The sequence below is a fragment of the Prosopis cineraria genome, unplaced genomic scaffold (genome assembly GCF_029017545.1).
Source record: "Prosopis cineraria cultivar Desert tree isolate PC_DT_omini unplaced genomic scaffold, ASM2901754v1 PC15, whole genome shotgun sequence".
In the NCBI taxonomy this organism is placed as follows: Eukaryota; Viridiplantae; Streptophyta; class Magnoliopsida; order Fabales; family Fabaceae; genus Prosopis; species Prosopis cineraria.
This window is the reverse complement of record NW_026555346.1, coordinates 3004243-3017183: the sequence shown is the minus strand read 5'-3', so window position 1 is coordinate 3017183 and position 12941 is coordinate 3004243. Positions and strand designations below refer to the sequence as shown.

At 32.9% G+C, this 12941-nt stretch overlaps 1 protein-coding gene across 3 annotated transcripts; it reads left to right on the top strand.

The window, feature by feature from the left end:
* The first annotated feature begins 363 nt into the window (after positions 1–363).
* Positions 364–11675, top strand: LOC129294340 (aldehyde dehydrogenase family 3 member H1). Of its 3 annotated transcripts, none has more exons than XM_054932623.1 (10): positions 364–672; positions 8364–8432; positions 8539–8635; positions 8784–8990; positions 9751–9866; positions 9956–10060; positions 10134–10306; positions 10409–10499; positions 10933–11082; positions 11246–11675. In XM_054932623.1, the coding sequence occupies exons 1-10, from the start codon at positions 460–462 to the stop codon at positions 11477–11479; spliced, it is 1455 nt and encodes a 484-aa protein (XP_054788598.1). In that variant the 5' UTR covers positions 364–459; the 3' UTR covers positions 11480–11675. The 3 variants fall into 3 exon arrangements, with proteins under 3 accessions (XP_054788598.1, XP_054788597.1, XP_054788599.1); XM_054932622.1 differs by lacking the exon at positions 364–672 and adding an exon at positions 6627–6970; XM_054932624.1 differs by lacking the exon at positions 364–672 and adding an exon at positions 7004–7984.
* The last annotated feature ends 1266 nt before the right edge of the window (positions 11676–12941 follow it).

The window sequence follows — 12941 nt, the reverse complement described above, 5'->3', positions numbered from 1 at the left end:
TCTTTTTTTATTAAAATTTGAATTTTAAATCTTCAAAAAAATTATTAACATAAGTTCCTGCCAACCATAATCTTTTATAATAATTTACGTAGTTAAATTTGATTATGAATAAATTATCCAATAATTTTTAATTCTATTAAAATTAATTTTAAAAAAATAGTTGCATTATAATAAAATTTATTATTTAATTAATTATTTTTATAATTTATTATATCTAATTAAAATTCAAACCAACACTCGCTAGTTTGATTGGGGCTTAGGAAAGTGGGGTGGGAATTGGAGGTCGCATGCGGACTCTTGCGGAGCGGAGGAATAATAAGTGGTCGAACTCAACTGCCAACGCATAAGACAAGGCAGGCCATCGGAATATAAAATACTACAATAGTACAAGGCTCCGTTCCGCCAGTTTATTAACCATCACATGGAAGAGTGATCAGCGAGGAATCGAGGGCGGCTAAGATGAGCGAGAATCCCGGGCTGGATTCGGAAGAGGCGTCGGCGATGGTGTGCCGACTGAGAGCTGCCTTTGATTCTGGCGTCACTCGGAGTTATCGGTGGAGAGCTTCCCAGCTGGAGGCTATCATCACTTTGACTGATCAAAACCAGCACCGCATCGTTCAGGCTCTTCACTCCGACCTCTCCAAACCCGAAACTGAAGCCTTCATCCACGAGGTATTGTTCTCTCTTCTCTGTTTCCAGTTTTCCAGTTTTCCTTTATCATTCTCCCTCTTTTTATTTGCTTTAAACGGAAAGGCACGAATAATTGCATTCCTATTTACCGGAAACCAACACCCAAGTCTGGAAACAGATTCCCCGTTGTGGTTAGGCGACGTGTTAACGCTGCTTCTCACCCAAAATCAACCCTATCAATCAATTCAAATCTCAATTTACACTATTAATCCCTCGGGCACCTTCCTGCTTGTTGTGAGAATCTTTCTCAGGAGTATTTATTCATTATTAATTTTAACCCAATCCTTTAATGTGCATACTTGTTGATGTAGAAGTATTAATTATTTTTCTGGTAAATTATCATCAATTATTAATTAAAAAAAATGGAGAGAGTCACTATGCATGGGACGGGTCACGACAACGCCGTGGTGACTTTGTATGCCTTGCTTTTATTACGATGACTTGATGGTTCTTGACTTAAACTGATGGTTTACATCATAAGCTTATCAACTTCCCACGCGATTTACCTTCTCTCTCTCTCTCTCTCTGTTTTTTTTTTTTTTTTGACGAAGAGTGTTTCAGGCATTCTCTACATAGATAGACTAAGAAAAGTTATAGTATTGTTTTTTTTTTGTTTAAAAAATATCTTACTTTTTCAATTATATTCTTACTAATAAAATAGTATAAATATTATTATGGAGATACAGTCAATTAAAAACGTGAGAGGGGTGTCATGTTATTGATGCAACTTGCAAGGTCATCGAGTTTTCTCAAAGCTTCGAGAATATCATTAGAAGTAAAATAATCTTATTATCTCAAATTATAAGTCAATTTGATATAAAATTATGTATATCACAAAAGGTTAATAATGATATTTTATAAACTTATTTTTTTTAAATAAAAACACAAACTTTGAAAAATGTACTTAATTTAATATAATTTTAAATTTCATGAATGAAAATTTTTAAAAACACATCTAATCATTACATTACAATTATATCATTTTTATCTTAAAAGTATCATGAATGAAAATTTCTTTTTATTAAATTGCCTTATATTTTAGGGTGGTGTTGTGATCATATTTATAAGTTATTTATAACATGTTTTATTTGAAATCAAGAACAACTTTAAAACTCACTCCATCTATCTTAATTCATGAGACATTTTCAAATAGAATTACATATACCAAAAAAACTTATTAAACATATCATATAACTTTATTTTCAAAACAAAAAATATAAACTCCAAAAATATTGTTCGTTTAATATTCAGTGTTTTGGGACATTCAATATAAGCTTCCAAAAATTTGTTAGGACTTAATCATCATTAATTCTGGTAATGCTAATTTTGTTTAAAAATTTAATAATTTTCTAATCAAATTCAAATTCATAGAGAATGTAGTCAAGGGGGGATGGTTCATTCAATATTCAAGACAATCTGATCAATCAATAACATGGTCATTTGAGTTCCCACTCTGTTGTTAGTGTTAATGTGCGTGGCTTGGACCTGATGACATCATACTCATACATGCATGCATGAATTTGTTTTTCCAAGCAAAAATAATACTTGCTTAATTTAGAGGGGTATATGTTCAATTTAAATTTAATTTAGAGGGGCTTTTATTCTGCAGACTGTATCCTTGATTACCGTTTCCATTCTGCGTGCGTCGGATTTATATTTTCAATGTTGGCCCATTTCTACTGGGGCAAAACCTTAGGAACTAAAATTGATCTATTGCACCTTTTTTTGATCAATTCGGGAAATGTGTAATTTGTAATTCATTATTTATCTACCAACTTTTTTTATTAATTGATAGTTGATAGTTGACAAAAATTTTTTTTGCTGTTGTTACGTTTAGATTTTTTAAAAATTAAAATTAAAATTCATTTTTTTCTAGTTTTATTAAAAAAAAACTTTAGGGATGTAAGCCTGAGTACTTGAATTTTATCATAAATGAAACAAGGTGCATTTTTCATTAGCTAGAAATTAAAAAATAAACATTTTTTCATACAATGAGCTATTATACTATTCAAAATATATAACTTAAAAATACTGCAGATCACTATAAATTTTCAATTATAGCGGCATAAAACTATATATTTTTTATGTACTATGAAGTGTTTAGTGTATATTTGATTTTCAGTTTACATTTTTCAAAAATTCATTTTTAAAAAAGCAATCATGTGTTAGATTTGATAGAAGTATATTCTAGATGTAGTTTAAATGGATTTTTGATGTAAATCCAAACAGGCTCAAATGGGCAATGTTGTTCAAACTCCTCAATAATGTTATTTATTGTAAACTTTGTATAAAATAGAGATGGACATACATATTTTATTTTCCTCTACTTACCCGGAATTTCTTAAATAAACCCCGTACAAGACTTATAAATAATACACTTTAATATAAATTTTATTACACATCATCCTCTTCAATTGCCTTTTTTTTAAGAAAAAATAATTTATCTATCAATTTAAAAGTTTGAAGGTACATAAATTTCTGTTTGCCAAGCTGTACCCTTATAACATGCACTGGCTTTATTTATGAAATGAAAGAAAATTAAGGATACCCTTATATTCACTAACTTGATTTATAAATTGTAAACTGTCATTTTTTTAGCTGGGGATTTCTTGCATCTTGGCAAGGGGAGAGAGGCTTTCTAGAATCGACTTCATTAAAAGAGAAAGAAAACACGACTAAGCCAAAATGACTAAATTTGTTGATAACTTTCAAGAACTGGACCATCAACTGATCATGTTTGGCGATACGTCCTACATGGGAACAGAAAATATTTTCCTGGGACAAAAAGGTCATAATAAATGCCGCTCATGTTGACTGCCTAACCTCACTAATTGATGTTCGTTTCTCTGGGCCCAGAAAAATATGTTCATTGATCGAGAAGCTTTTCATCGGTATTTATTTTGACGCTGATTTTATGAAATAAATTTTAGTTAAGTTTATAATTCATATACTTCCTCCAATCCCTATTACAATAAATCTATTAAAAGAATTTTTTATCTTCAATATAAGACACACAAAAATTGTTTATTGTCATTTTTTAATTTTATTTCTATTATGAATTTAATTTTATGACTTATATCATATTATTTGTATCTCTTTTTACCTATTTTTAATAAAAATAAAACTGGACATTATTAGTTCAATCCCGATCCCTAGAGAGCCAATAGTCAATTTACTTGTTTGAGAGAAATAAAGGTATAGTTTGATTTCGTTGACTTTGAGCCACCCCTTTGAGATTTGGATTGGAAGATTTAAGACTAATGTGACATTTTTCTGGTAGGAAAACTAATATGACATTTCATTGAAGTTTTACCCGATTTTCGGTCGGTGTGCGTGAACTGGTTTCTTTTCTTAGAGGCAAGTCTTGAGATTGGATAATTTTCATCACTTTTAAATATATAATAGCTAAACAAATAGCATAAGAGTCGATGCTAGGGCCGTCAATTAGGGCCGGCCCTTTTAGGCCCGAAAAAATTGAGGACCGGGCTTTCATTTTATCTTTAAAAATGTAAATCGAGCCTAAAAGGGCTGGTCCTTTTAGACCCGAAAATAAAAGGGCCGGCCCTTTAGGGCCAGGGCCGGCCCTTTTAGGCCCGTTTATATTTTTTTAAAATTATAATATAAAAAAATAAAAGATTAAATACATAATTCAAAGAAATGAACATATTAAATGCATTCATCCATCCCTTATTTATTTATTATGATAATATTAGTTAAGTTTAATTTTTATTGGTATTCACTTTGATGTTGCTATTTGATATTAGACCTAAATATTTTAGTTTTCTTTATTGTTGTGGTGTAAATTAATTTAAATTTATTTTCTTAAACTTAATTTTATGAATAATAACTTTTTTTATAATTATAAATATATATTTTATAATTTTTAATTGAAAAAATAATTTTAAAAAAATAGGGCCGAGGCCCTGAGGGTCGGCCCTTTAGCCCCGAGGGCTAGGGTCGGGCCTTAAAAAATGGAACCCTGACATGTAATCGGGCTTATTAGGGCCAGCCCGTTTAGGCCCTGACCCTTCAAGGACCGACCTTTTAAGATCGAGTTGGCCCTAATTGACAGCTCTAGTCGATGCGTCCAAGTTACAACTCACAACTCACAACAACTTGAGCGATTTTCGCCTGCGTGGTAGAGTTGTCAGTTCAACCACCACTCACAAAACAGAAAAGCTGGTATGTGCACGGCCACGTTGCTGGAACCATGATAAAAACAAAAAAAAAAAAAAGGAAAAAGAACCATGGAAGTTTTTAAACCCTTGAACTTGTGTGTTTGGTTATCCATTTATATTCAACAAAAGTTCATTTAAGCTTTAGGAATTCAAGAGTTGAATGTTAAAAAATGTAAAGTATTTTTTAATCTTTTAAAGTGTAATTATTATTATTTTTTAAAGTACCTCTATTGATGAATAATTTTATATTTATTATAGGATATTTAATAGAAATAAATATAAAAAGATAAGATTAATTTGAAAGTAGGTAACTACTTTATCAGAGATAAAATTTAATTAAAAATACTTTATATTTTTAATAAAAAAGAGTACATGTCTAGAATATATTTTTTAGACTTACCTAAACATATCAGAAGTAAAGCAACCACGCCATTGCACTCGGCTCAATTTTAAAAGAATACTAATCATCCAACGTCATATAAAAATTAAGGAAAAATTCATTAAAGGCTCTTAGATGTGAAATAATTTGGATTGAGGCCTAAAAAATTTGAAATTTTATTGCAGACCTAAGAGATTTGAATGTAAGAAATTTTCTTAATTAAATGACTAAAATACCCTTCAACTATAATCAGCATTATTAAAATAATAAGTTAAGTTTTGATTTTTACAAGTAATATCATTAGAATAATAAATTAAGTTACGAATTTTACAAGTAATATTATTACAATAAACAATTTTTTTATTTTTATAATATTGTTTGTAAAAATTATAACTTAATTTTTTATTTTAATAATATCACCTGTAAAAATTATGACTTGACTTATTTTATAATAATATTATTTGTAAAAATTATAATTTGATCTGTTATTTTATTAATATTATTTGTAAAAATCATAACTTAAATTATTATTTCAATTATGTTACTTGTAAAAAACAACTTGACTTGTTATTCTAATTATATTACTTGTAAAAACTATAATTTAACTAATTATTTTAATAATATTTTTTATAATTGAGAGGCATTTTCATTATTTAACTAAAAAAATATATTGCATTTCAATCTTTTAGGTTTACAATAAAATTTCAGAATTTTTGGACTTCAATTAAAATTATATTACATTAAAAAAACTTTAATAAAAATTCTTCTTAAAAGTAACAAGAAGATATCCTGAAGACCTGCTTCTTTAGAAAATGATCTCAACGCCGGCTCGTGGAGTCCAGATGTATGCCTTGTTTAGTACAATCCAACGTCTGTAGGCGGCATCAACCAAACGAAATGTTTATTTATTAGAGGAAAAAAAAAAACAGTGCTTGTGTACGTATATTTATTGAGATGAACATCGAGGTAAATTATTTCTAACAGTAACATAACTCGCATCGACTCTGATGTCCCATAGGTACTCAGGAAATTCGTCGTCACATGAGTATGAAATGAAAGATTGAAATCCCGTGATCTGTCCGGCCACGATGCTCAGCGATGACATGCAGTCCAGACTTATTTTTTACTTTTATATTTTATAAAAAAAAACTATTTTAATAAATATAAAATTTAAAATAAATATAAATTTCTTGCAATATTTTTTTTAATTAAATGCCATAGAACTTGTTTCCAAAGCAACTTCGATTTGATTAATTGATTTGGGTAGGATTTGCTACTCGCAAGCAAGCAAATCTCCTCCTCAACCAACGCGCCCTCGACATCGCGTGACAAACACTTTTCTTGTCATTGTCCACGAGGAGTTTCCTATATAAATGTGAATCTCACTCGTCAGATTATGCCGGAACTATCTGAGATCGATATTTTCTTGCATTGTCGGAGAGCTAACCAATCCTCGTTTTTGTTCCGTGATTCTGGGCGATTGTGTTCGCCGTCGCTGATAATGTCGTCTGAGGAGTCAAAGAAAGTGTCCGATGCAGAAGCGGCGGCTTTGCTCGTGGAGGAGCTGAGGGGCACCTTCGCTTCTGGCAGGACGCGAAGTTACGAGTGGAGAGTTTCGCAGTTGAAGGCTCTTTCCAAGTTGCTCGATAATCGCGAGCAACAGATCATAGAAGCTCTCCGCTCCGATCTCTCCAAGCCCCCACTTGAAACTGTCGCCTACGAGGTCTCCTATACGACAACCTATCCATGCTTGATAGCCATCCATCTGTTTTCTTTAAATCCGCCCTTATTTTCTATTTTATATTATAGTCTCTCGTTCTTCGCGTTTTCCTGTTTTAAACTTGGTGATGACTTGTTACCGCTAGAAATTCTATTCGGTCAAAATTGTTCAACTGTGCCGTTGGATTCTTGATATGTTCATTTATTTTGTATGGTCCGGTTTTACGAGAAGTTTGATATTGATGTTTGTTCAGCTTTAATTGCATGTTATTTAAATTTGTCTGCCGTCCTTCCCGATCAGAAATTTTACAATGGGTTCTATTCGTTTTAACATTTTTTTTCAATGCTCATGTCTTGTCATTGGGATACTAAATTTATCAGTGTACTTCTGCCGTCATGGAATTAGGAGAATTCTTTTCGTGAAATGGTCTTCTCCGAGGTAGCCACGAAAAATATTACTATATGAGTGGCAGGTGTGAGAATTAATGGCGGTCTACAAATGTTCACCTGGCCTTCCATTTTGAGGTGGGCCATATTTCAACATTGCCTCTCATAGGTGGCTTGGGGTCCTAAATTTATTGCTACGATGAGGGAAGTATTTCTTTGAAGTATTTTCACAGGATGTCTCAGTCGACGTGCAAGTCGTGCATCTCGTTATTTGTCTCCGTCACGGGTTGAAATTTCTCTTTTTCCTTTTTAGCTTTTGTTTCTATGTGCCTTGTTTAGGTGTTCAGGCGTGGGTGTGTGATCATAGACGTAGATGTGCATTTCTTAACTTGATTAGGAGTTCACTTGCGAGGTCCGACTATTCATCGAAGCATGTCCAGCCAGTTCGGCTGGTAGCTATTATTCCATGTGCAAACTGCATATATTGTGTGCCTATTTAAAGTGGAAGATTCTAATGTTTTGTGAAGATTCCAGAAGACTTGATCGTTCTATTGCTCTGACATTCACAAGAAATATCGAAGCATGTAGTGATTTTTGCGACACTGGGATATATTTTCGCATCTCAATTTTTGTAAGATTGCATCTGGTTGTTACATCTGTGTATGTGGTATTTTTTATGCCTGTGCAACCAGGGGTCCTGGATGTCCAATTCTGATTACTTCTTCTGAGAGTGTCAACTAATTTATAGTTTTTACCATTTGGATGATCAGAAATTTTTTATGGTCCCAGGAACTTCTATAGTTCATATATATTTCAATAGATTGATATAAAAAGACTCTGAGTTTGGTAGTTAACTTTGAGCTTTCAATAGGTACATGAAACTCAAAGTTTAGTATTTTGGCTAATAATTTGTTCATATTCACTAGTCGAAAGGTATTATGCAATCAGCATAATGTATAAAAAAAATGAAATTCGTCCTCTTCTAACTGAGAACTTGACGTGTCATGCAGATTGCAATGTTGAAAAATTCATGTACAGTCTCACTGAGAGAACTGAAACATTGGATGAAGCCGGAGAAGGTATTTTTCTAGAGTTCTTTCACTGATTTGGACAGACGGACGTTCAGCTGTATGGTTGTTTGGCGTGATTTTTTTTATTTTTCACAATATTTTCCTTTAAATGTAGGTCAAAACTTCAATCACGACTTTTCCTTCTTCAGCAGAAATAGTGTCTGAACCTCTGGGGGTTGTGTTAATCATCTCGGCATGGAATTATCCATTTTGTATGTATATAAGTGACTTTGTTTTTTCCTTTCCTTTTATTTTCTTTTTTATATGTTTCTATGGCGTTTTTGCTTTTGCTTTTCACAAGCTCGCTCTTTAAAAAATCTTCCATGACGATATTTTTGACTGCTATATCCGTCTTTTCAGTGTTATCACTTGATCCAGTCATTGGAGCTATTGCAGCTGGTAATGCGGTGGTCCTTAAACCATCAGAAATTGCTCCAGCCACATCGTCGCTGCTGGCAAAATTGTTAGGGGAGTACATGGATAACACATCTATAAAGGTTGTAGAGGGGGCAGTTGATGAGACATCTGCTCTGCTGCAGCAAAAGTGGGACAAAATTTTCTATACAGGTTTATCTTATTGCTATATTTTTATTTAATTTTTTATTTTGAAATTCTGAAATGATTCACTTGTAAACTGCTTTACAATTAGTTCCTTTCACGTTAATACATGCTGCTCTACTAACAATTCTGGCCACTAGACTATCGACGGTTAAATGAAAATTTCCTTTCCATATTTGAACTGAAAGAAATTCGTAAGTTTTACAGTTATACCTGTTTTATAAAAATGTCTATTTTTGTAATTACTTAGTTACTTGACATTAAGATTCAACAAAATAGAATGCTTAAAATCACGAGGGTTGGAGGACTTGTTGATGGCTTTGGGAGGTTTGTTGAGAACCCCTCGTTTTCCTTCCTCGTTGTAAGAAGCTCTTGATTTAAAATAGTTTCAATTTCAACGTTTCCTTTCCTGTTTCTTTCTTAATTCTTATTCTCCGCCGAATCATACATCAAGTTTTCTCCTTAGCGACATGTATATAACTTGTCTTTGGTGCTGAGCACTGTATCTGATATGGAAATGGGAAGCGATTGGAAAGCTCTATTCCACTTGTAAGTTTTGTGTGGATGTGATTCTTAGTTCTGTTTTCAGGTTGTCTTGTCATTTCTGACTTGAGGGTATCTTGTCCTTCAACAAGTTGTACTTTCTTTTCTCCCTAATAAACTTTCTTCTTTTATTCTCATCCGCTACACACACGTTTTATTAATTTATGACAGAAGTTGTTCTGTGATAAAACGGGCCTGGAATATTGCATAATCCTTTGATTCGCAGGTAATGGAAGAGTGGGACGCATAGTGATGGCCGCTGCTGCAAAACATCTTACGCCAGTTGTTCTGGAGCTTGGAGGGAAATCTCCAGTTGTTGTTGATTCAGATATCAATTTACAAGTACAGCGCAACCCACTTGTATTTCCACTTGCTATCGCCTGAACTTGCTTTGATGTTTTATGTGACCTAAATTGATCTGTGTTGACAAGGTTGCAGCTAGACGGATAATTGCAGGCAAGTGGGGGTGCAACAATGGACAAGCCTGCATTTCTCCGGATTACATTCTAACAACAAAAGACTTTGCCCCAAAGTTGGTAAGAAGTTTCCTCAGTGCGAATTTAGAATCCATGTCTTTGTTTATTTGTTGTTTGGTGCCTCTTTTCCTAGATTGATGCCCTAAGGACTGAATTGGAGAAATTTTATGGAGAAAACCCATTAGAATCGAAAGATTTGTCCCGCATCGTGAATTCAAATCACTTTGCTCGCTTGACAAAGCTCTTGGAAGATGACAAGGTTGCTGGTAAGATTGTTTATGGAGGTGAAAAGGATGAAAGCAAATTGTAAGCTCTCTCTGCTTGATATCCTATTGAAAAGTTCTGGTTTGGTGAATTGAAGTGCATTACAGATCTTGATATCAACACTTGTTTCCCTTTAAATGGCAGGAGGATTGTTCCCACTATTTTATTGGACGTTCCTCGAAATTCTCTGATAATGAAGGAGGAGATATTTGGTCCTTTACTTCCCATTATCACGGTAACAATCAAGTCACTGAGTTGATTGTAACTTTCAATAATGTAAGATGAATAATATGAAAATGATCTTGGATTGTTTTTGAAAGCTGCAATAGCAATGATTTCTTCATTTAAAATAAGAGTCAGCGATCAATTCTTTCTTAGCAGGGTAAAATTAACTATTCAGAGTGACAGCAGACACGGCATGACTCTTTTCTGGGATGCTTGTCAAGGAAAAATTTCCGTTGCGTATGTTGTGCGAAGACCAGCTAGAAAAGTAGTTGATAATTGTTAGGGATTGTAATAAAACGATGGGAAAATAGCAACTAAGGATTGCTAGAAAAAATTTATATTAGTGTAAGATCAGTTGTCATCGAAACTCGAATGAAAAATAAATCCGTAAGGCAGTCATTAGTTAACTTCTATTATAACGCCTTTCTTATTACTTGGAACAGGTCAGTAAATTAGAAGAAAGTTTCGATGTGATTAATTCAGGAGCAAAACCCCTCGCTGCATATTTATTTACCAACAAGAAGAAACTCAGGGAGCAGTTTGTGATGAACGTATCTGCAGGGGGTTTGGTTGTCAACGACACTACCGTACATGTAATATTTTATATCTTTTCACAACTCATCCATGGACGCATGTGTTGTCTGTATCTATATCAGTGATTCTTGTTATTCATATATACTGTGCCAATTTCTAAATAATTTAGGATCTAATCACACCATCTCCGTTTTCATTTTTGGCATTTTTGCCTTGATACAGCTCGCCACCTGTACTCTGCCATTTGGGGGAGTTGGGGAGAGTGGAATGGGTTCATACCATGGGAAATTCTCGTTTGAAGCCTTTAGCCACAAAAAAGCGGTTTTGTATCGCGGTTTCATGGGAGATGCATCAGTGAGGTACCCTCCGTACACAAACACGAAGCTCAGATTGCTCAAGGCTTTGATTGGCGGTAGTATACTCGGTATAATCCGTGCCATTTTTGGATGGTCTTAGGTTTAAATTGCCTTGAAACTTGGCTGGCAGTGATAAACCCTTCATTCTGGCTCGTAATTTGTTGTGCAGTTTAGCTTTAAGTCTTTGTTTGAGAGTACATTGAGCTTACATTGAACTTTATTCATTGTGTGGGCGCGCGTGCGTGCGCATTTATCTGTGAAATTAAGATGCCTTCTGGTTTTTCTGTCTTGCGAAATATTATTCTGGTAAGATTAGCATTTAGCACCATAAAGTTTTAATTGCTACAATTTGTACAAAGCTCATCAAAAGGGTGAGGAAAGTACTCCGGATCTTAAAAAAAAGAAAAAAGGGCCCCCCGGGGGGTTCTGAGAGCTGTTGTTCAACAAGAATCCTTCAAGATGCTCAGGATTTGAGATCTTTGATCATCTGTAAGCTGTTCAGGAAAAGCCACTAGAAAAATGTAACCCTCGTGTTTTCTCTCTTCCTTGGTTCTTAGAATGGCATGAGCTGGCAAGTGATAATGGTCTGGTAGCGAGGGTATACAATATCGCCCACCGTTGAACTCATATTTTCCTCAACCAGTAGGGAGGACTGGAAATGTGCAGCCAGTGAAGAGCCTTGAGAAGAGGAATCTCCAAACACAACGCCAAATCATCAACATCCCTTCCAAAAAATCTGTCTTGTACCAGAGATCATTAAAATTGTCTTTTCCATTTCCTTCAAATGTTATCCTTGTTCCTTTCTTCCATCCAGGTCCAGGCTTGGCATTTATTGTCAACATTTCCTCCTCTCGGACTATTCCCCTATTTTAGAACAAGACAACACGTAAAATCTTTAGTGTCTAAAAAATGTTTCAGGGGCTGTTTGTTTTCTATTTTTAAAAGCTTTTTTTATTTTTAAAAATAAAAGAATTTGAAAAATTATTTGCATAAATGTTTTTTCTTTAATTATTTTCAAAATTATTATATTTTTTAAAAAACAAAAAAATAAAAACAACTTCAAGTTATTTTTATTTTATTTTTCTGGTTTTTAAAATATATTACATTTAATTGTTAAAAATTACAGTTATCTTGACTAATTTATATTATTAATCATCACTAATAACTATTTATAATTATTATTATCAGTTCATGTTTTTATTCTAAAATTATTTTTTAGTTGATATAGTGAAAAAGATTTTTAACTTATTTTGTTTTGAAAAACAATTTTAGAAATTATATTATAAAATAGTTTTTAAAAATAAAAAATGAGAATAGAAATTAAATAAGATCTAACATGCTATGACTCTTTGAAAGCTTGGCATTGATGGAATTGCATTTGATATTTGTTAGGACATCTCTCATCATCTCGATTTTTTTATTGCATTCATGACATAGACTCTTTAGAGTATTCTCTTAAATCTCATTAATTTTATTTTAAAATTTAAAAAATTTTTACTTTTATTTTTAGTAAATATTTTTAAATCTCATTATTCATATTTTTATTCAAAATATTTAATAAG